General features: G+C 27.8%; 1 protein-coding gene across 1 annotated transcript; it reads left to right on the forward strand.

The window, feature by feature from the left end:
- Window positions 1–9523: 9523 nt before the first annotated feature.
- On the forward strand, window positions 9524–22336 carry LOC129313918 (uncharacterized). Its single transcript, XM_054957310.1, has 4 exons — window positions 9524–9658; window positions 16539–16806; window positions 17870–18203; window positions 22189–22336. Exons 1-3 carry the CDS (start codon window positions 9524–9526, stop codon window positions 18091–18093), a joined length of 627 nt encoding a protein of 208 aa, XP_054813285.1. The 3' UTR covers window positions 18094–18203; window positions 22189–22336.
- Window positions 22337–26175: the final 3839 nt, after the last annotated feature.

Consider the following 26175-nt stretch of genomic DNA (forward strand, 5'->3'; position numbering starts at 1 on the left):
TTTAGCTTGTGGCCACTAGTATGTTGTGAAACTCTCGACTTCACGAGTTTAATATTTTTACACTTTAAACTTATAAAATTAAATTAATTTACTTATAAATTTAAATTAAATTTAAATAAACTTATAAATTTATATTTGAGTTTATCATTTTTTATATTTTTAATATATAAAATCATGTCAATTAATTTATAAATTCAAATTGAATGTAAATTTAGTTACACTTGTTAAACATATTAATTTTTTTTTAATTGAGTGAGTTAACTCTAAAGAATTCAGTGTATGTAGTTTAAAAGAAAAAAAAACTTAAAATACAAAAATTAATATTTATAAAAAAATAAAATATTAAAAAAAAGTTCTTTTATTTTAAAATTTTTACATCTGTGATAATTTATCAATATAAATAAATTTAATTTTAATTATTTATATTTTTAATATATTTAAATTAAATTATAATTATATTTTAATAATTATTTATTAATAGAAATAAATTGTTTTGAGTTTATAATTTGAGTTTATATATCTGTCACGAATTTACTTAATCTCACAGATTTAATAACATTGGGCAATAGGTTCTTGAAGACGGCGGTCACTTGGAGAGGAAGAAAAAGTCGGCGTGCAAGCAAAGGAAAACAGGATCATCTCATGCAATCAGGGGTCTAACAGGAGGGAAATGTCGGTAATTTACTGTGCTATCCAGGTTCAAGGCAAAAGTACCAGGAAAAAAGCTAGGGACATTTTCGGTAATTAACTATTAATGCTTTGTTCATCAATACATCCCAAATTTATACAGGTATAGATATAGATTGATATATAAATTGTTAAATTAATTAATAAAAATATCTAACTCGGAGCCTGTGAACAGCGAAGCTCAAGGAAAAGTGGCAAAAGCAGTAAATACGAGTCTCTTATATGGTTTACTTTATTTACACACGACATTGTACGGTTTATTGTATTATATTGTTAATGTTAATTGTTAATTAATGGGATAGTAAGACTTTGGGTGCCTTAATTTTAATAATTTTAGTTATTAATTTGATCCTTGAATTAATCTTTATCAATTAATTAAGTCTTTAAAATTTCATAACCATATTTAATTAATTCTTATGATGTTATTTCTACACTAATAATTGTGGGAGAGTGGTGTCTTCTTTTCTCTTATTCTCCATTTCTTTCTTGTTATTCTCATATGAGATCAAAATTATAATGATTTAGATTTCATATTTAATAAAATTATAATTCTAGTTTTACATAAAAATATATAAATAAATCTGAACCATTAAACTTTTTTTAAACCAGATGATGATCAACAACTAAAATTTGATATAAGTAATTTAAAACTATAATATTTTATTTATATATTTTTGTGTAAAATAATAATAATAATAATTTTATTAAAAATTAGATCTAAACTGTTGAAACTTTGATTTAAAATCATGGAGAATAGTCTGTAAGGAAAAAGGAAATGCCCCTTCCCGCGTTTATTAATTAAAGAAAATTAATCCATAAGTCACTGTAGTTTTACCTAATTCTAAATCGAGCCCTCTCGCTTATTATTATTATTTTTTTAATTAGATTCTCAAAGTTTGTTCCTTGCGTTGGACCTTCTGCTCCAAAAGTCGTTGGTTTACTAAGCAAGCAAATGGGAAAAATTTGCCACATAGACTAGCAAACATATTGAGGACCCTCACAGGACCGGGACTGAATTTTCATTATGTCTCACATCTCGTCTCAAAAGTTACCTTTTTTGTTACTAATTGAGATGGACTGAGATGATAAAAAAAAATTATATAAAAATTAGTATATCGTTGAATCAATGAATATGAATAATTATACCTGAATCATGAATCTGCATTTGAATTTGAATATAATTTAGTTTTGATATTGGTAATTTTTGATATATTAATCCAAATGAGATAGAAATCACATATGTAAATAAATATATGATTGACAATTTTAATTCAAATCTAATAATTAAGTAATGTTCTTTCTATTTATTGATAAAATAATAGTTAATTTAATAGATTTTTAATTGATAATTTTAGTTAATTACTAAGTATTGGGTGATGAAACTAAAATACAGAATCGAAATAAGTTAAATTTGCAAAAAATACCAACTAATTTAAGGTGTAAAATTACCAAAGTTACATATCTTTGAAAAAAATAAGTTTCCAAAATTAATCATGTCTTCCATAAAGTATTTGAAATTGTCAAAATACTATAATTTAAATTAGTACAATAAGTTAATCATATCAGTCATTATATTTAAAATAAAAAGTGAACTATATGTATCATTTTGCTAATAAGGATGTAGAAGCCAAGAATAAAAATTTTAGGATTGTACATTGATCTATGATGGCAAAAATAACAAATAAATATGTTGGATGAATCATGTATAATATATTGTGAGAGGATTCTCTCAACTTCCATTACTCTCCACTTCTTATATTTATTATTGGACCACATTTAAATGATTGAAATTTAATATATTAAAAAAATACTATCATATAAAATAAAAAATATACAAATAAATTTAAAATACTAAATAAAAAAATATTTTTATTATTACATTAAATAATTAAGATAATATATACATAAATAACAATTAAAAAATGTAAAGGATAATAAGTAAAAAAATTATTATATAAAATATTTTTTAAAAAAGTCTACATTAATGTTTTAAAAACTAAATTGAGTGACAAATTGGAAAGGCCAACATATCATGATTCTCATAATTTAATTGTTAAATCGGTCGTCACACCAATGACATAATAACTAAATCAAAAATAATATTTATATGCATATATTAACATATAGATATATGAGAAATAAAACATAAAAAATACTGAAAATATTCTTCCTAGTTTAGAGTTGTTTGGCCATAACATATTAAGTTTTAATCCTATGAACCAACAATTTATATAATTATTTTGAAGTTCTTGATAGATGCTTAAAGGATTTAATTTAAAGTTAAGTAGCTCATTAGTTGCTGATCTTTCCTTTGAAAGAGAAGTTGTATTTGATGGAAACTTTAGGCAAATCTTTCATGTTATTTTAGGTGATTTTAAAGAAGACATTATTTTTGCCACTATTAACTCTTTGTACATTTAAGATAATTGTCATCTTTAACTAGAAACATGAGATTTTTTGCCACAAACACAAGAGCATTTATTAAAATTTTAAATCACATAACTTATTAAATTTAAAACCAAAACAACATGAGTACATAAATTACAATAATTTTAAAATTAATTATTAAATTATATCGATTACAATTACAAGTGTACAACTTAAAGTCAAGTGTATATAATATATAACAATTATGATAGAAATTATAAGTGATCTCTAGACTATAAGAGCAACATCAATAAATAAATTAAGTACAACATTAAGCCATTGTTCTTTTTTTTTTAACTGAGATATATTAAGCCAGTGACCTTTTTAAAAATAAAGCAACAAAAATTATTAAATGGATGGATATAATGATAAATTATATTAATCCAATTAATATATTGTAAAGAACGAAATTATTCTATATTGCTTACTTTATGTCATTAAAATTATTGATATAAAAAAATTTTAGTTTTAAATAGGAATTGCACATATTAAAATTATAATTAATATAATTAATACAAATATAAATTATATTAATATAATTAATATACTTAATGTATATTTTTAAAATAAAATAATGTATATACATAATATTTAAGATGAGATAGGACGTTCTGATGGCAATCTCATATCCCATCTCATTTTGCAAAATTCCATCATATTTTTTTAATTTTAAAAAGTTTATTTCAATGTAATTGAGATAAAATTAGACTAATCGGGATGGGTACCTTGGTACATGGTATGTCAAAATTTATTCTTGAAAAACTTTTGCATGCTACAGGAAGTGTTTGATTTTGGGATGAATTTTAATCTTCTAAATATAAGGCCAAAAATAATCTGGCCCAAAAATGGACGAACTAGGGCCGTTGTGTGCAGTGGGGATGCCATTTTTGGAACAGCCAGAGAGTCAGAAAATGCAAGAATGGGAGTAAAATTGAAAGGATCTGTCCTCCAACCTCATTTAATGCCAAATTGAGCACTCATGATAATTCACTATTCACCATAAAAGAAAGCCATAATTCGATTAACTCATGCTCTGCCTCCATCTAGCCAGGATTAACGCCCTTTGTTCATTAACTGTAAAGGGCGTCCTAAATTAAAACTTAATTATTATACTAATTATGATTAATCAAGGATTAATTTAAAGAAATTATCCAATACGAGATTAACCCAAATAAATTCTTAATATGTATTTTTTTCAAACTATTTAATATAAAGGGATTTCAAATCTTTAAAATATTTTAGGAACTCATATCGTTTAATTAAACATATGCGGAAGCATAATAATAACTATTTTTACTTGCACAAATAATTTTGGCCCATTAATATAACACAAACATCAAAACACATTCTCAAGGGCCCAAAATATCTTTCTACCCAACACAAAACCCATAGTGCAAGTGGATCAAGAATATATTATCTTAATTGACAATATCATAAACTAAATACACATATCACATAAAAGGAGAGAGGCCTACAGAAGTGATTATTATCACTTGACCTAATGCTCCTTTCCTCTGTTCTTCTCAGATGAGCTAGCTCTTGTAATATGTAAAAAGAGAGGAGTGAGTACAACCACTCAGTAACCAAGGCATATCTAAGTTATACAAATGCATGATAATTAATCATGAATGCAAGTGGCCAATAAATTTATTAAGGTGACCATTCAAACAATCACATTAATAACATGTTAATCACATTAACATTTAACTCATGTGAATAATTTCAAGAATAATGTCAAGTATAAAATTTGCACAAATAGTCACATATACATTATTCACAAAATTAATACATATTCTCATTTCCACAATTATAATCATATTCTCAATATAGCCATCAATCACTCAAATGGCATGATAATAATAATATGTATGATCGATCTTTTCCTTATATCTCCCCTTATTTCCTCTGACATAAAATCCATGGGCCAACAATCGGAAGGGATCGTCCATGTGGTGAGACTACCCAAAGCCTTAATCATATCATGAGGGGCTACCAGGCTAGGGTTATCTTACTCACTTATGAACACGGTTTCCCCCAAATCACACACTATAGGGTGTTATACCCAAAACTAACTCTACCCAAAACTCCAGGTAGGCCAGTAGGGTCAAGTCCCTTAATAGGAACAATGCTACAGTACCTTACAAGGTAAATAGCGGCTATAACTCCTAGGATTATTGGTTAATAGCCAAGTACTATATGGATTTTGCATAACCGCTAACTCCTTCACTAAGGCGAACTCCCGCCGTATGATTATGCTCATGAGAAAAATGCATTTCAAAAACTCATATATATAATTCAAAATTATCCCACATGCTCATCAACTTTCTTACTCAACAAACATCAAGAATCATCATATTTCAATCATGCCTCTTGCATCAATTTTTATATTATCATACAAAACCACATTAGCATCATGTAAAACTCAACATGCTCATACCATTCACCACTGTGCATAATCCACAACTTATATCTAAGAGTGTACACATAATTATCAACCATCAATCTCATTACTCACACCAAGTCATAATTAACTTGGTCACAAGTCATAGAGTCTCAACAAAGCCACATGCATTACAAACAACCATTTCAAAATTTAGACATATATATATATATATAATTTTATTTCACCAACATAATTAATTAAGTAACATACAAATGTATAAAATAGATTTCCCCCGGTTACCTCAACCTTTGAGAGGTCAAAGGTTACCCCTCAAGTTACAACACTTCCAAAGTTTCCAAAGCTTGAATGGTGTCAAAAGAAAATTAATCTACAATTGATCAGATCCCAATGTGTTAATAATATTATTAACACAATTTTCACTCATACTCTAACACCTAAGTATGTATTTTATTTTATTTTATATTTATTTTATTTTTATATATTTTTTTTAAGAATTTAGTCTTAGTCTCTTGAATTCTAAAATTTAATTTCATGTATTTGAATCTATCTACTTGGTTCAATAGTCTCTTTCACAATAATTTCATTCAAATAATTTTCTAATATCAAAATTTCTCTTTTTATTTCAAAAATTCGCACATAAAAATACCCAAAAATTGCAAACTTGATTTCAAGCCTAGAATCATTATTCTATAGCCATAATAATTTATTTCTCATCTCAAATAATCATCTAAATATCAACAAATTAATTTATATTTTTAGATTTAACCAAAAATCTATCCATAGGGATTTAGGGATAAACTCAAATGCCTCAAATTCTAATTCTATCAACAAAATAATACTCTAGAATATTTATTACACTACCAACAACCTCAACAATCAAATTTTCTCACCAAAAATTCATCCCTCTTTCAAACCCTAGGTTTTCTAAAATTTCAGAATCTGCAGCTCAAAGGAAAAAACGACTATGAAAAAATGTTTAGAACACTTACCTAATCATAAAATACTTAAAATTTCATCTGAAATATCTTACTATGGAGCTTCACCTTCTAAATCAACTCCTCTAGCTGCAGCGTCGCTCGTTCTCTCACTCGCTCTCTGTGTGTGGATGCAGAAACGAAAAGGAGGAAGAGAATGAAAAGCCAGAAGTCTTTGGCTTGTTTTATTTTAAAATGGTGTGGGTCTCACATAATAATTCACACTCCTACTTTCTTTTATTATTATTATTATTATTATTATTATTATTATTATTATTATTATTATTATATATAATCATTGTAGCACACGGATGCCGAAAGCTCTCTTCTTCTTCTCTCTCTCTCTCTCTCTATTTTTTTTACATTATTTACACATCAACACCCAAAGCAAAAATTATTTCTCTCCCCCCTCTAATTTTCAATTTATTTTATGTTCCTTTTCCTTCATCTTCTTTTTTCTAATAATATTATCATTACTATTTCTATTTACTATAAGATCATAACTTAAAATTTTAATCTAAATTAAATTCAATAATAATTTTCTAACTAAAATTATTTATATCTAAATATTCCTTCAAAATTACTCATTTGCTCTAAATTAACTTAATTAACCTAAGGTTAATTTTTTGAGATGTTACATTAATCACTATAAAAAGAGATCTCAAAAATTACTTAAAGAATCCATGAAAGAATACATAAGTATTCTATGTGAAAATTAATATCAGTTAACTCTAATAAATTACACATAAATAACAGGATAAAATTTTTTATCCAAATAAAAAGCCAACCATTATTTTAAGAACTTACCATATTAATTTCTTTTACAGGGTGCTTATTTGAAATTTCATGAGTCCTTTTTTTTGTGTTATTTTTAGGCTTTTAAAATTTTTTGATCAACTAACTATTAAACTTAACATATTAAATGGTAGGGTGTCTAGTTTACCATTTTCAAGTGTATTAAAAGATAAAATTGTTCCACATGAAAATTTAGAATATTAAACACTCCTGAATAAATAGTTAAAATACAAAAATTAAATATATTTTACAGCCTTTTTTGCAAAAAAAATTATAAATTTCAAAAATATAATTCATTTAATATAATCTTAAATAATTAGGGAGACAGGGAAGACTATAATAACAAGGGAATGATAATATCAGAAAAGTATGCTTAACTGAACCTTGGTTTCATCAAACTAATCTATATTTTAAGATATTTAATCATCTCCAAAATTATATTATAAATTGAGAGGAATGAGAGGGAAATTATATTATAAATTGAGAGGAATGAGAGGGAGTGTATGATAATTCAGATGAGTAGATTAATCAGACAGACCAGATATGACATATGTTTGTGCGTTTGGGCTTATGAATTTTTTTTTTTTTGAGTAAAAGGGAAATTCATTAAGAAAACTGTACAAAAACAAGAGGCAGAAGCCAATTACATCAAATGCTTAAAAGTAGGAAGAACTCTAAGGGTGTGATCTACCAAAGTCCTAATGTGTATAATGAATGAATCAATAGAGTAGTGATCAGCAGTAAAGATTCTATGGTTTCGAACCTCCTATAATTTCCAACATATAATGGTAATTCCCACTTTCCAAGAGATGTCTAGCCTTTTACTCTGGATTGAACAAACAAGCCAAGATTTAAAGGTAGTTTTGCAAAATTCAGCATACATATCCATCAGTAAAACTTTTTTCCATACGGCAGCTGCAAAGGAACAACTTTAGAAAACATGATTTATGTCTTTAACTGGGTTGTTGCAAAGAGAGCACAGGGGGTTATCAGTCATCCTCCTTCGTAGACGTTCAAAATTTGTTAATAAACGACCTTTAAGTAGTAGCCAAATGAAAGTTTTCACTCACTGGGCTACTGGAAGCTTCCATACATGCTTCCATTTTGTGTCTGCATTGTTCCAAATTTGAGAGACAAAGGCTTGGTATGCTGATTTGACAGTAAATGCACCATTAGGAGTGAGATTCCAAGAGCAGGTAGTCGTAGAACCAATAGGAGCAATACTAACAGTGTTAATTTGTTGTAAGATGGAATCAGGCAAGAGATGTTCGAAAAGGCTCCAGTTCCATTGACCATTGTCTTTAAGAAAATCAGTAATCAATTTTTCTTTTTCAAGCTCAGTAAGATTAGTCTAGGCAAGGTTCCTTAAAGGTTCCAAGTCTCCAACCCAAAAGTCAGTCTAGAATTTTAAATGCCTACCATCACCTGGTTTCCATTTGATACGTATCATTAATTCTTCTCAAATGTTTGTAATGCTTCTCCATAAATAAGAAGGTTTTGAGCATTTAGGAATTGATGGATATAGTCCTTTGATATTGTATTTCCCTCGCAAGACAAGCACTCATAGCATAGTTGGGTTTGAGGCAATTTTGTAAACTAATTTTGCAAGAAAGGCCTTATTTTGACCTTCTAAGTTCAACAATCCACAACCTCCATGAGATAAAGGTTGACAAAGGTCATCCCATTTGACCAAGTTCACACCTTGATGATCATCTGTATGACCCCAAATGAAGTTTCTTACAATTTTCTCAATTGCATGGCAGCTAGAGACAGAAAAGGTACTCAGTATTGAGTAGAAGGGGATGGATGTAAGCACCAACTTAACTAAAGTAATGCGATCAGCCAGGGAGAGGGTTCTACTTTTCCAACTAGCTAGCTTTTGCTGAATTCTCTCAAGACTATAATTGTAAGTGGTGGTAGTTACTCTCCCAGTGATTAGGGGAATACTAAGGTATTTCTCAAGGGAACTTGTGCCTTGGAACCCCAATTTTTGACAAATGTTATTGCAAGAAGCATCAGGACCATTCTTGGAGAAATAGATTTAGGTTTTAGAGTGGCTGATAACTTGTCCTGATGAGATGCAGAATTACTATAATACTCTTTAAATTGTTTCAATTTACAAATCAAATGTGTCGCCAAAGAGAATTAAGTCATATGCAAAAAAAAAAGATATGAGAGAGCTTCACTCCTTCAACACAGCTTAATAGTATGCCAAGTTCCTTTGACAACTTCAGCCATGATTGCTTGTGATAAGCGTTCCATGCAAAGAACAAAGATGTATGGGGAGAGTGGATACCTTGGTAGCACACCTCTCATAGGGGAGAAGCTGTTAGTGGGGCAACCATTCCAGATGACTTGCATGGAATTAGAAGTAATACAAGTCATGATTAGATTAATAAGGGAAGAAGGTAAACCAATATTTGTTAAGGTGTCAAGGATAAATTCCCATCGTAGCTTATCAAAAGCTTTCTCAAGGTCTACTGATGACTTTTGTTTGGACTTGTGACTTTTGTTTTCATTCAGTACTATTAAGACTTGCTATCTTTTATTAATGGAACTAAAATTTATACCTCATGCGATGCATGAAAATATTAACCCTCATTTTTTGTTTAAAGTGAATAAAAAAAGATAAATAACATTTTAATGAATTCAATTTTAAAAAAATGGACAAATATATTGTAAAATTTCATTTGAGATATGTAAAAGAAAAAAATAAAAAATCAATTAAAAACCTTGGGTTAATGAGCATTCTGGACTCTAAAGTATTACGCAAAAAGTACTATAGGCCCTAAACTCTTAAAATGTATAAAATTAATCCTAAACTTTTAAATTTATAGCAAAATTATACCTCATCATTAATGTTGTTACTATTCATTAAGTGGGGTTTGATAAAAATGTTGATGTGACAGTCCATTACTAATGTGTCATTTTTAATAAGCGCCACAAATCCTAAATTTTTGTGCGATTAGTATCTTGAATCTTGAACTTTAAAATTCAGAGCAAATTACCCCCAATATTTATACATAGTATACTGACTATTACATAGATCAAATTAGCCTCGTCGTGGTCCGCATCATTTGCTACGGTGAATGACTCATAATTTTATGAAATGACATATTTTGTTCCTTTTTTGTAATATTTTTCAAATTGTTGGTATCTCATGTTTTTATATAATCTATAACCCTAATTTACTCTTATTTTGAATAATATTTATTTATTCAATGGTGAAAACTTAGGATTTCATTTAAAAAGAAATTTAAAAATTTTAATTAACCAATTGATTTGGGTTTGAAATCTATTGATGAAATTGTTGACTTTCGCATCCATAATCTATAAAATCTTTTGATACATAAACTTCTTTTCAAATGAGATTCTAAATTTTCACCATTAAATAAATAAACTTTATTTAAAATAAGATTAAATCAGAGTTATAGAATATATGGAAGTATGAGACACCAAGCATCTAAAAAATATTACAAAAAAGGGCAAAAAATGTCATTTCATAAAATTATGGGTTGTTCATCACGGCCAACGATACATTCACCGTAGCGGATCACGTTGAGGCTAATTTGATTTATATAATGATCAGCATTCTACACATAAATGATGGGAATAACTTGCTTTAAATTTTAAAGTTTAGGATTAATGATACTACTCGTGTTAAAATTTGTGGCTCTCATTAAAAATGACACATCAGCAAGAGAGTACCATAACAACATTTGACTAGGCCCCACTTGATGAACAGTAATGATATTAATAATGAGTTAATAGTGGGGTTTAATTTATTATGAAGTTAAAAGTTTAAGGTCCAAAATACTTTTCACGTAATATTTTAGGGTTCAAAATGCTTATTAACACAAAAATTTCTAACTACAATTCTCTTTTTTTAAAAAAAAATGGAAGTCACTAAAATTTAAAATCCCACCTCCCAATCATTTTGTTCGATTGAAACAAATCATAAAAATGAATAGAACTTAAATTGCAAGTAAATATCAATTTGGTAATTTTATAAAAATACTAGTTTATAGAAAGTGTGAAATAAAATTATATATGTGATTATAGATAAATGATTACCATAATAAAAATTAACAATATACTTTTAATTTCCTAACATATTTGTGATTAAAAAATAGAAATAAATAATAACTTGTTTTGTCATAAAATTTGTTATCCCATATATAATCAAATATAGATACTCTTTCCAATCAAAAAATGTAAAGTATTTTTAATCGAATCTCATCCCCCAATAAAGTAATTACCTACTTTTAAATTAATCCTATATTTTTATATTTACTCCTATTAAACACCCTATAATAAATATAAAATCACTATCAATAAGGGCTTTTTTTTTAAAAAAATAATGATTATATCTCGAAAGACTAAAAATACTTTACATTTTTTAATATCTAACTTTTTAAAAATATCTTACATTTTTTAATGGAGGAAATAATAATTTATTTCAATATATGAATTGTTATATCTATGTAAATTAAAATTCTAAAACATATATATTTCTTTTAAATTGTATGAATATTTTATTTTATTTTAGTATTGGCTATAACAATTGAAGGATAAAAATTATTTCCCATTAAGAGAAGTACCCACATTTAATACTCGATTGTACCTCGAATAGAATTGCTTCTAATAAAAAGATAATTACTAGTAATAAAAATGATAACAATTTGTTTTATTCTTATATAAATTATTTTAAAATATGATATTATGTGCATATAAAAAATATTAAAAATTTTTATACGTGAACTCTACATAAATTAAAATTTAAACGATATTTTCTAGTTAAAAAGTTATTACTTATAAATATAAATAATCACTTATTTTATTTATGGATTTCTTATCCTTGTGCATATAAAAAATGTAAATAAAATTTTTTTATATAATTATCTAACTAAGTTAAATTCAATTATTGATCAACATAATTTAAAATATCTCTTCTAAAAATAATTTTTGCATTCACACAACTTTTTATTATAAATTTTTTTACCTTTTCATCAACTTATTTTATTATATAACTTGTCAGCACAATAAAAATGTAAACAATATATTTTTTAAGCAAAATTTATTACCCTTACACTTTGTTATTAAAATTTAAAAATTAAATCATAACATACATAAACAAAAAATATGTTAAAATACTATCACTCAATATACATTATAACTCATTCTACTTTATAATTTATTACCTAATACATATTTAAAAAGGGATGCTAAAATTTGGTTCAATAACAATTTACTCTTTCAATATTGCCTTAATAAAAAGTTAGCATCTTAAATTTGTCTCAATAACAATTTAATCCTTCAAATTTATTGTTTTAAAAAAAGGTAATGTATTGTTAAAATTTGCTAACATAGATGAAAAATATTGAATTAACAGCCATGTAAATTAATGATAAAATCAAATTGACTTGAAGACAAGTTTGTTTTCATTTAGCCAAATGTAATATATCAAGTTATCAGCATACTTTATATGTTATATTAATTTAAGGGTGAATTTTTGTTTCAAAACCTAAAAGATTAAAGTGAAAATTTAAGAAAATGTTAGGGATTAAATCGATAAAAATTAACCTTAAGAAAATAAATCAATAAGTAAGCAAATTTGAGGGATTTGAAGTTTCATTATCCCTTTAAAAATAAAAAATGTACTTTATTCTAAGATTCATTACCCCATGAATTTTAAATATACGAAAACCAACTTATTCTAGTTTAAAATTTATTGTACTTGGTAACAAATTAAAAATTCATCTTATGAGTAAAAATAAGAAATTTATTTTATAAAAATCTGTTTTATTCTATAATTTATTTCCTTTGCATGTAGACCTAAATTTCAATGGATGTAGATTTAAATTTTTATAATTTTTAAAAAATAAATTTAAATTTTATTATAAGTTTTCAATTTACATTTTTATTATATGTTTAACATTTAACATTTATAATAAAACAATAGATAGCATTATATGACAAAATATGTTACAACATTCCAATTAAATTGAATAATTATTATCATACCACATCTGACACTCATTAAGTGATAGAATTTATTTCAGTCATTAAATTTAAATTTGATATATCTCACAAAATCACTATAATTCTATGATAATCCATTGACAAATTGTACTATATATTTTCTCAATTTTTAAACATAAGCAAATTTTTCATATGGTTTGTTGTTATTTTTCATAAGGAAAAAAATTTCAAAAAGTATTTATGACATTTTTGAATTATTCTTCATTAAATGACAGTATCATTAAATTAGGAAAATAATATTAATCATAAGTACATCTTAATCCATATTTTTTAATTTTAGATATAATTATTAGAATTAACTAATTTTTTAAACTATGTGAATTGAATAAAATTTTCTTAGATATAAAAGTGAATGAGAATAAATGATTAATTTAAATAATAAAATGTTCTATTTTATATTTATTATTCAAATTTTTATGTTATATACAAATAATTACAAAAAAATATATATTAGATCTCATACATATTGTTGAGTCACATATTTACAAACATTTTTCAATGCGGGTCCTGCACTTTTTTTTTAATTTGTATGTTATATATAATTAATTATATTATACATATACAAAATAAAAATAACAAATGATAAATCTCCTACATTTACAAAAATATATTAGATTTTATATATTCTCTTCGTTAAAAAATGTAAGAGATTTTTAATCAAATTTTACCCCCAATAAAGTAGTTCTTTATTTTCAAACTAATTCTATCTCTTTATATTTATCCTTATTAAATATCCTATAATAAATATGAAGTCATTATCAATAGGGGTATTTTTTTAAAAAAAGGTAATAATTACACATTAAAAAATTAAAAATTCTTTATATTTTTAAATATCTAACTCTTTAAAAAATGCTTTATATTTTTAAACAGAGAGAATATATTATTTTTTTTATTAATCTTATATTTACAAGCACTTTTTTAAATTATGGATCCCACACCTTTTTTTAATTTTTATTATAAGTTTCATATAAACTCTTATTATAAAAAACCAATTTTTTTTAAAAAAAAGTATGGTACTGTTCATCCTCCTGTAGATCAAACAGTATGATAATACCCACTTTACAATCAATATATGTGTGTGTGCGCGTCACACACACACATATATGATACAACACACACACGTATATGATATAATTTGATTTGATTCCTCAGTCGGTCCAAAACAAAAACGAAAAATTAACAGAGTATTGTTGAGTCGAAGTCAAATCAAGGCAACAAAAGAGTGCTCACACAAAATCGAAGCAACATAAGGAAACGAAAATCGAGGTGTGAGATTCCTTACTCACAGAATATGGTACCGATAACAGAGAAGCGACTCTAGGGATATATTGTGATTATGGGGGATCCGTCTTCGGTGCTTAGCACTCAGGCGCTTTTTAATTTTATATTTTATAAAAATAAAAATTTATAATTTTTTTATAAATATATTCATCATTAATCTATACAGTATTAATTTAATTTAAATAGTTCAACTTAATGTTATAATTTTTATAAATTAACTATCTAAATGTATTTTGGATAATTCAGATTTAATATTAAATTTTTATTTATAAGGTCTAGATTTTTTATTTTTATTTTATATTCATTAAAATAAAAAAATTATTAAAAAAATTATTATTGAATCTGTATTGTCCACAGTATATCTAGCTAATCAATTTATAAAAATTATAATATTAAATTAAATTATTTAAATTAGATCAGTACTGTTTAAATTAATGATAAATATATTTATCAAAACAATTTATAAATTTTTATTTTTTATAAAGTATAAAATTTAAAAAATTTGCACCATCTAAATTTAATCTTTAAATTGCTTAGATTTATTTTGGGTCCCGAAGACGAACCCGATTATGAGTACCCGCGAAACTTTGGCTAGGCAACTTTGGGTCTGAAGATTACTCTGAAAAAGGGGAAACTTATAATGATGCCCCAAATTTTAATAATATCTATAGAAAATAATTGAAAAGAGATAAAGAAATAAAGGAAAATATTCGTTGCCACCTGCCAACAAAAATAATTGATTGAACTAACAAACACATATATAGCTCAAATGACAGAGTTACGCTAATTTAATCAGTGACCTCGAATTCACATCCTAGATATCTACTGATGTTCAATATTGATTGGGAGAGCTTTGTCATCAAGATGATTCTACTCGGCTCGGCTTATGAATAATAGGCAATGATAAAGAAAGCGATTGGATGGGATATTGAAGAATACATTTTCAATCTTTTAGTTTTACATTATATTTAAATGAGAAAATCACTATCAAGTCTTCTATAACCAATCTAAATACCCAAACGTCTCCTCAAATCCATAGATAATTCTCAGGTCCCGTAGAACTTAAATTTAAATAAGATTAAAATTACAATTATCAAAAGGAAAAAAAAAACTCATATACTTGTCTTATATACTTAAGACACTTGTTTTCAATTAAATTAAAACATTTATATTTTTTATAAATTATTTAATCTATGCCAAATTTATGTCATCACTACTATTAAATATATTTTTAAGAATGCCTATTTTAGAGTATTTATATAAAAAAGTGTTCCAAAAAATATAGGTGAAAAATACTGGAGCACTTTTTTTGAAAAAGCACTTTGAAATATTAAACCTATAGGAGCACTTATTAATAAAACACATTCAAAAGAAAAAAAATTAAAAATAAAACCTATAGGAGTGCTTTATGGTATTTTTATAACAAATATTTTATTTTTTCATCACCTAGATAGGAGTGCTTTATGTGTCAAAAAAAATAAAATATTTATTATAAAAATAAGGATCTATAAGAGAACTTTTTCTATAAGCAATCTTATGCTTCCAAAAAATAAAATCTTTTTAAAATTCGAGACCTATAGAAGTGCTTATAGGTGCCAAAAAAATAAAATAATTTTTTTAAATAATGACCAATAAAAGCACACCTTTAAGTTTTTAAAAATAAAAAAATTTAAAATTAAGACTTGTAAGGGTGCTTTCTTTGAGAGCACTCTTATAATTGTCATAAAAATTTATAAAACTTAATTAGGTAATAATAAAAAAAATTAAATAATTAAAACTTACAAAAGTTATAGATTTTTTTAAGAGCGTTTTTTTAAAAAAAGCTCCTGAAGATTTTCTATTTTTTTAATTAAAAAAAGTAATTAATTTTATATCAGACTTTTGAAATATGCAATTAGTAGAACCTCTGATCTTTTAAAACCTTCAAGCTTCATTCTCTCCCTTTGACCGTTCTTGTCGTTGTTCTTCCACCGTCGATCGAGCCGTACTTCCTGCCGTTCCAGTCGCTTCGACCAACCCGTTCTTTCATCGTTCTAGTTGCTGTTTCTAGTTTCAGATCACTGCAGTACCTGTTTCTAGTTTTGACCGTTCAGTCCCTGTTTCAGATCGCGTTCCGTCCCTGTTCCGTCATTGGTGCTACCATAGTTGTTTCAATTTCTGTCATTGCTGTCGTCCCCTTTCGGTGCCTATTCCGAGGTTAGTTTTAATTTTTTTAAATTATATAATTATATAGTAATTTTAATAAGTTATTATATATATATTACTAATAATAATACATGTTTATAACTATGGTTTTTATTTTGTTTTAGATGTTAAACTTCTCTCTTATTAGTTAAAATTGAACTTGAAGTTGATTATAATTATATATGATTGAGTTGTTATGTAAATGAATTTTTTATGATTATAATTGTATTAAGTTAATAGTTAAACTTAAGATAAATCACAATTGTTTGATAGATTTTTGTTACATTATGCTACAATTTTTTTTTTGATGAATTGATATATTGAATTATTGAAGTTAATTATTTGGGATGTTTCACTTTTAGAGGGGACTTTGCCAAATTTTTTAGAAAAATATTCTAAATCTTTGTTTTTTTTTGTATTTTTATGACTGTATTAGTGATATGGATTGTAAATAGATGTTAGCTAATCGATTGTCTAGAAAATATTAGAATGGGGTGGATGAGTTTATTGAGTTTGCATTTTCTCGTGATCAAGATCTCCGTGGAGTCATATGTCCTTGTTTAAAATGTTGCTATAAAAAATGAGTAAGGCTAATAGAATTAAAAGATCATTTAGTATGTAATGAGATTGATCCAACTTACACATGTTGGACCATATATGGAGAGATAAGAAATTATACTAGTGATTGGAGGGATAATGTGAGCTACGCATCATTTGATCATGATAGTGAGATATATGATGTTGACCATCTTGATGAGATAATTGATATGATTGAAGAGAATTTTAAGGACTGTCTTGAGATGTTTGAGAGGTTAAAGAGTGATGCTAATAGACTATTGTATCTCGATTGTAAAAAATTCACAAAATTATTAGTTATTTTGAAATTGTACAACTTAAAAGCAGCTAATGGATGGAGCGATAAGAATTTTACAGATTGCTTGAACTTTTATATGAGATGTTTTGTAACATCCTGATTTTTAATTTCCTGATTAATTAAATCTAATTATGGTAATTAAGTAAATTAAAGTGGTATGTGGCTAAAGAGGTCTAAAAATCATGTTTGATTCTATTTCAGCTCTAGTTGTGGCTCTGGTATCAAGGCGGACCACTCGTGCATCGAAAGGAGAAGAAAAAGAAGAGTTGCAGTTGATGTGCCACACGTCGCGGTGTGTAGATCGTCTACCACGGAGCATAGCCATATCTAAGCGAGGGAGGACCTCTTTGTGCCATGTGCCATGGCGCATTGTGCGTCCGCCGCGACATATGGCCATTTTCTGGATTTTATCATATGCGAAATGAGACAGAAAAAAGAAAAAGAGAAAAGAGAGAAAGACGAGGCGCACCATAACTCTGCTAGGGTTTACTTGGGGATCACTTTGAGAGTATTTTGAAGGCTACAAACACCCAAGGTAAGTATTATACTCATTAATCTCCCTTTTTCCTTCCACATTTATGAGTTTATGATTAGGGTTTGATAGTGGAAGTAGGATTTCGATCCGTATAGGTTATGGGCCTGAATTTGTTGAATCAAATGGAGTTAATGGGGGTAGATTAGAGTATTTAAACTCAGGTATGATGAGTTTTTAGTGTCTTAGGTTGTTGGGCACTATAAATACCCAAAAATCTCATTTATTATAGGTGGTTAGAAGTTTGTGATGCCATTAATGGGGATTTAATGGCTCATTAATGTTATTAGGAGCTAAAGGTAATTATTAAACCCAATGGTTAGACTCTACCTCTTGTTAAGTGAAGGTTGGACAATTTAGAAGTAGAGATTGAGGGTTCAAATTGTTTGAATTTGTTATGTTAATGGAATTCAACTTGGTTGACTGTAGTTTTGGCTTTTAGTCTCCTATTAGAGTAGAAATTCAAACTTGAAAGCTAATTGATTGAGGGGTGAACTTTTAACCTCTCAAAGGTTTGAGGTAATCAGAGAAAAACTCTACTTTAGGTAGCTGTATGTTAATTGATTGTTGAGTGCAAATAGTAAATGTTACATGCATGAGATTGATTTTTATGTAAAACTATATATATGTTTTATTGAGTGTATGGAAATGTTATTTTTGACTTGAAAGTGCAATGTGCAAAGTCAAGAGAGTTCTAACAATGAATATTATTTTTGTTGCTGAAAGATGTATGTGATGAGGTATAGAAGTAGTTGTTTGTTAATGAAAAAATTGAATTTTGAGAAATGATGAGAATACACACTTGGGTAGTGTAAGGTCGTGAGCTTAACGTGGTTGTTGTAAAAGTGAGTAAATGAAAGCAAAAAAGTAAACTCAAGTAAGTAATGATTATGGCATAATTAGTGGCAAGAGTTTGCCTAGGGATTTAGGAGTAGAGAAAATTCATATAGTAATTCGGCTGCCCTCCAGTGCATGGGGGCTAAAGGCTTGTCCCACTGTTTGTTGAGGGACTGTCTCATAGTTTATCAAGGGACCAGAACCTAGCTATCTCCACCGATTCAATGAGGAGAATAGCCTAAGGTATGAGACACCCCAAGGATTCAAGAATAGGGGAACCCGTGGTTCAAGAGTGAGTCTTGTAATCTTTGGCCAGGTCACACCTCATGATTAGTGAGTTTGGGTAGTCCAGTTATACGGACGGAGCCCTAATCAGCATGGTATTAAAACCCAAACTGAAGTGGTTGGGTCAACCCAAAAATCGGTGACCCGGTCCTTTGTCTGGTCTGGGTTTACTTTTAAATCGGTGAGGAAATGAATCGATGTAACCCGATCAACCCGAGTTCAACTCGGTATAATTCGGTTAATCCAGTGGGTTAACTGGGTTAACTAGGTTATTTTTTTAGGGAATTTTTTTTTCATTTTTTATTTTTCAGAGTGCTGAGTTCAGAAATGAGATGACAAAAAAAATAAAAATAAAGTCAAAAAATAAAAAATTAGAGGTAGAGCACACTAAGTCCAATCCAAATTTTCAGACAGCATTTAGTTCGGCCTTTCATCTGTGTCTCTCCTCTCTCGCCCTAACGTAATCAGCGTCTCTTTTCTAGCTTAGTCTCCGTCTCTTCTCCAGGCTCCAGCTCAATCTCCGTCTCTTCTCCAGCTCTATCTCTGTCTCTGCTATCTCCATCTCTTCTCCAGCTTAGTCTCTGACTCTCCGTCTCTTTTCCAACTCAATCTCAATCTCTTCTCCAGCTCTATCTCCATCTCTTCTCTACACTTTTGAGATTTAAGAGTTGTAATGATAGATATTTAAAGTGTTATATTTTATTACTGTTAGACTTTTGAGTGGTTGGATTTGGTTGAATATTTTTATAATTAATATCTTTTTATTTAAATTGTATTATTCTAATCATGATCGGTTTGCCACCGGTTCAACCCTAATTGAACCACTAACCTGTGACCCAGTGCCATGACCAGTTCAATGACCGGTCCAGTTTTATGTACCTTGCTAATCAGTGTTATAGCCCACGGTTTCAGTTTAAGAAAATAAGGAGGATATAAGGTTGGTTGATCATTGCCTAAATAAATATATGACGTGTCACACGTGCTAAGTGGTGGCAAGTCGCAAGAGTATGGGTCTTGTCTCATATCTAAGAATATGGAGACAATGCACCTAGCTATGTGAGTAATGAAGTTATAGAGTGATAAATGATAAAATTTAATATATGGGGATATGTTTTATAAATTTGATCTCCTTATGCATGTTTTTGCTTTATAATTGATATATAACTATATAGGATAGGTTTAACTTTAGTTATTGAGTGGCTAGATTCACCCCTCTTATTTAATATTTTTCAAGCTCTAGCTCTGGTGTTGAGAGGGAGAAGACTAAAGAGATAGGAAATTAGTATATTCCTACTATATGCCTCTAGATTAGCTTTAATTGTGTAATAGTATATAGCTTGTCAATTCTAGGATGCATATTACCTCACTTGCACTATTTTGGTTGTTGAAAATGTTAGAATTGTATTTTGGGCCTTAGCCTTTATGTATGTTGTCATATATATGTTTATAGGGTCAAAATATTAGTGCAAGTATAGAAAAGAAGTTTTGAGCATGTTTTGAATGATTTGAGTTAAATGCAATGCTAATTTAACTCCCCCTTTATTTTTGGTAAATTGGGATTGAGGAGTGAATTTTAGTTATAATGTTGTCTCCGTGCTTTTGCATGTTGTACTGATAGTCCTAGGTCCATTCGATATGATCTAGGTGTTAGGAAAAGCTTTTGGCACTTGTTGAGGGTTTGGACACCCATTTTGTGTAAAGTGTTAAAAAGTGGTTAAAATGTGTTTGGATATCTAACTTCCTAGTGTGGTTTGTTTTGGAAATAAAACCCATGCCATTAGTTAGTACAGGAAAAGAGCTTTCTGTAGACACCTAGATCACGTCATTCGAACGTCGGATAGAGAATTGGGACGAGTCAAAAGTTCCCCCAATTCTGCTGTCAAATGACAGCAGAACCAGTGAAATTTTGTGCAACACACCACGGCGCATGGCGCCTAAGCCATGGTGCGTGGCACAAAAAGCAACACATCATAGCACAGAGTGTGTCTGCCACGGCACATTGCTCCGTATTTTAGTATATAATTTGTTTTCAATCGTTTTCGACTTCTTTCACTCCTTTAAGGTATCCTATGTTTTCGAAACTTATTTTTACTCTGATGTGAAAGATTTTTATCGATGTTAACTTGTTTCTATTTAAAAAATATAGGATCCCTTACTTTTAAATTAAAACTTGGTAATCACTTTTCGAAGCTAATCCCTCAATTACCATGAGTTTTATTTGTTAAGTGTGTTTAGTGGAGTGAGAAGGTTACATGTTTCCAGAGTACAATGAGCTTCTACCTAATACTTACGAAGCTAGAAAGGTGCTATGTATTGTTGGGATGAGTTATAAAAAGATACATTCATGTCCTAATGATTGTGTCCTCTTTCGAGATGTGTATTCAACTTTAGATAAGTGTCCAAAATGTGATGTATCACGATACAAGAGAAATGGGTATAGTTCGACGAAAGCATTGTGGTATTTTCTAATCATACCAAGATTCAGACGCCTATATAATATATAGACGATGCTAATTTTAACTATTTTACTGTAATCAATAAAAAATAATTAACTCATTAGTTTTATTTAAAAATAAAACAAACTTTCAATTAAGTACTTAACATGGCATACTGATGAGAGAATCAAGGATGGCAAGCTATGACATTCTAAAAATTCTATTCAATGAAAAAAGTTTAATCTTATGTATTCCAAGTTCGAAGATGAAGATAGAAACATGCGCCTTGCATTAGCCACTGACGAAATGAACCCTTATGACATGCAAAGTAATACTCATAGTACATGGTCGGTAATTTTGATGATCTATAACCTCTCTCCATGGTTGTGCATGAAACACAATTTTATGATGCTGTTATTATTAACTTCTAGGCCTCGACAACCAAGAAATGATATAGATGTATATTTCGCTTCGTTGATTGAAGATTGAAGCTATTATGAGAGATATGTGTGGAGGTCTATGATGGGCACAAGGAGGAATAATTCATCCTACGAACTATGTTGTTTAGCACTATAAATGACTTTCTTACCTATGAAAACCTGTCAGGATATATTGATGCATGCCCTATATGTGAAGAACATACTTGTTTAATGCGATTGAAACATTGTAGGAAGAACGTCTTTATGAGTCATTATTGATTTTTGCCTTAAGCACATCATTATCGACGATTGAAAAAGGCTTTTAATGGCCCTTTAGCGAAGTGTAGAGTTCCTTTGCCTTTAATTGATGAGCAGCTCTTTGAAAAATTACACAAAAAGGGATTAGGATCCCAAGACATCAGAAAAACAATTACTCCATTAAATTCATTTAAGAAAAATTATATTTTAGGCCCCAATTTGACGAACGTTTGTTGAAAGTTAATGATAGGGACGAAATTGGTCCAACTTTAATTGTTTAGATTCATGATACATCTTTTTAAAAGCTTAGGGTTTAAATTGCCCTTGAACTTATAATTCAAGGTACAAATTACATATTAACCCTTTTATATTTAAAAAAAATGCTCCAATCAATAATAATTCAATAGTAACAAAAAAGTGTATTTGCATGTTATATCAATTTTTAAAAAGATTTTGAAGGAGAGTGTAAGTTTCTTAATTTGAATTGATCGATAAAGGTAAAAATTTATAAAATAAAATTAAATGCTTTTATAATATATTGATAGAGAAAAAAGTGTATAAATTCTAGATTTTTTCCAAAAAAAGAATGATAGTATTTTTTTTTCACTGATATTATTATAAGATTTCATTATGTTAAAGAACAAAAGGGAAAAAATATAAAAGTTCGTTTATAGCGAAAGATTATGCTGCGCTCTTATTGTTGCTACTAATAGCCAATTAAAACCCCACCTAACAAGAACAAAAATAGTCAACTCGATGCTTGTCTTATTCATACCCATCATAATCTCCGCCAAAAACTGCTTTACTCATTATTACAATGTACAGCCTTCTTTTACATAGTTTTATCATCATTATTTACCTTTTTTAATTCCTTCTTCTCATATCCTAAAAAATTTGTAATATTATCATGTGGTTAATATGTAATTTGAACGTTAAACTATAGGTTCAGGAACAATTTAAACCCTAAACTTTTAAAAGAGATGCATTCTAAATCCTAAACAATTAAAGGTGAGATAATTTCACCTCTATCGTTAACTTTCAACAAATGTTTATCAAATTCATTTGAAAAAAATTGCAATTTATGTCCCAATTTGACATATCTTTTTAAATTTAGGGTTCAAATAGTTCCTGAATCTATAGTTCAGAGTTTAAATTGCATATTAACTCAAAATATAATTATCTCAAATTATCACAAAAATAACAAATGGGAGTTAAAATTAGACTCAAGAAAAAGAAGGAAATATGAATATGAAGGAAACAAATATTTAAAAGAATTACGTTAATATTAGTGATTTGGAAATAGTCACGAGAATCAATCATGAGATTTGCAACCTTAGGAAGTTTTGGAAACATCATTGTTTTTTTGGATAAAAATTGGAAACATCATTGTCTTCCCCCCAAGATTCCAGCATTAACAAAAGCAAAATAAGCCCAATTTTGAGCCCAAAAGATCAAAGCAATTTCCTTTCCTTTCTTTCCTTTTTATTTTTCCTTTTTTTTTTGTTGAAGAATAGTGGGCTTTGGAGTGAATGGGCTTAAATACTGCTAGAACCCAATTACAACTCATTTAACGGACATTTACCTAATGCTACTATTTTGACTTAAATATCACACGCAAATCCATATTCTTAACCTATTCAATCTAAGCTTCCATTTAGTCTCAATAGTCTAAGTACCTGTTTGAATTTTAGTTGCATATAATAAATTATAAAAATAATTAATTAAATAATATATTTTAATCATAGTTAATTATATTATAATGCAATTTGTTTGGATACCTTTTTTTAAAATTAATTTAATAAAATTGAAGATATTTATATAATTTTTTTAGAATTAATTTTAGCTGTAAAAATTATCATAAAGGATATTTTTTTTCAAAATTAAATTATTAATAAATTTTTATATAATATTATTAAAGCTGTTACATTTTATTTAAGAAGTAAAATATATTATTTAAATTACAGATCTAATTAATTAAATAAATTTATGTAAATAAGTAACTCAATATATCTTAGTTAAAATAAATTTAATAAAAAAGAAAGATTTAATTCTAAATACCAGCATTAATTTTACAATAACTAATGGAAGAAGATAATATAAAATTTGATTTGTAATGATATCAGGATATGAGCTATATCTGATGAAAATGTTAAGCACTGCCTTGAAATTTTAGCAAAATAAAAAATGTAGTAATATAACAAATGATGAAAAATTTCTCTCTCTGGACCAATGCAATAATCTTTTGTAATGACCTTTAAATTTAAATTAAATTAAATTAAATTAAATTATTTTTCTCTACCATTAATATTTTATTTGAATTAGTTTTATAGTAGTAAGTGTTAGTGAAGGATGGTGATTGACAGGAACTTATGCTAGCAACTTTTTAAAGATTCAAAGTTTAAATTTGCTAAGAAAAAGAAAGAAAAGAGCGAAGAGAGTTTGGTTTTATTTTTATTAAATTTTGTGCCTTTCTTATGTTTTTTCTAGGGCCTTTCTTTGTAATTTTCTCACATTCATTTTGATAAGTTTTTCCTTCTCTTTCGAACGCAGAAGAACGTAGAAGCTGTGTGAGGGAGCTTATGGAAAAAAATTAATTTGTCTCCTAACAATCGATTACATGTTTTACTGATGTTTGAGTATTTTTGCAAAAAAATTGATTATTTTACTTATCCGAACACGCACTAAATCAACATTTATAATTTTCTTTAAAATTTTTTTTATCAAGGAACTTAACTGTCATAAATTTTTTTTTGAGACTTTATTGTCATTATCCGACAATTTTTATAGTACTGTTCATGATAGACATTTTTCCACGGGGAAATGGCCATATTAAAACTCTAATCTCTTGTATATACAATGTTATCTCATGATATATGTGTTGCAATTGCATTCAAAACAAAAAGAAAAAAAAAAAAAGAAAAAGAAAAAAGAATGACACCATTAGAGTGCTTACAATATATGGTCATATACACAGACGCACCTTGCCTGCAGCGCAACTAGATTAGTGTATAGATCCAATGTTACATAGGATTCCAATATTTAATTTTTAAAAAATTATAACGAAGGTAGACAATTGCATGTAAACCCGTCCTATACACAGAAAAAATTTAATATTAATGACACGTCATTTCCAGACGTGTGTATTTGTTATAAGCCACCTAGCTCAGAGCTGTGTTTAATTATTGTTAGGCAAATGAGGCAATTTCCTTAGGCTTAAAAAAAATTTGCTTATACTCTATATAATTCTGGTCATTATTTTTACTGTTGAGTGTTACTATTAATCAAATTCTTTTCATTTAGAATTCTTTTGTCCTGTGTTTCACTGTATCTATCATTCTCATTTTTCAATAAACAATTAGCCATTTAAAGGGATAACATACAAATATTGCTACAATATAGAGAATAGACAGGGACCACTTTGTAGCATCTAAATCTAACAATTCTCATCTATCCCTCCCTTTCAGTTGAATTATGCTACTATCATTTTCTTTTTGAAAGCAAATATTACTCTGTTGCTCAAACTTGTTGCATTGTCACTCATTTGCCAAATAATTTCTACTTATTGTAATTTTTAGCTTGCTATTTGATTGAAATTAAAACAAAAAAACCCTAATCATAGATTTAAGGTGGTGGCCACTTCAGCTGTATTTGTTACACTTTTACTTTTACTATTACTTTTTATTTGAGATTATCATTTTTTTAAATTTTTTTTATAACATTCAAGATGGCAAAAATGTCAAA

Source organism: Prosopis cineraria, unplaced genomic scaffold, assembly GCF_029017545.1.
Source record: "Prosopis cineraria cultivar Desert tree isolate PC_DT_omini unplaced genomic scaffold, ASM2901754v1 PC6, whole genome shotgun sequence".
NCBI lineage: Eukaryota > Viridiplantae > Streptophyta > Magnoliopsida > Fabales > Fabaceae > Prosopis > Prosopis cineraria.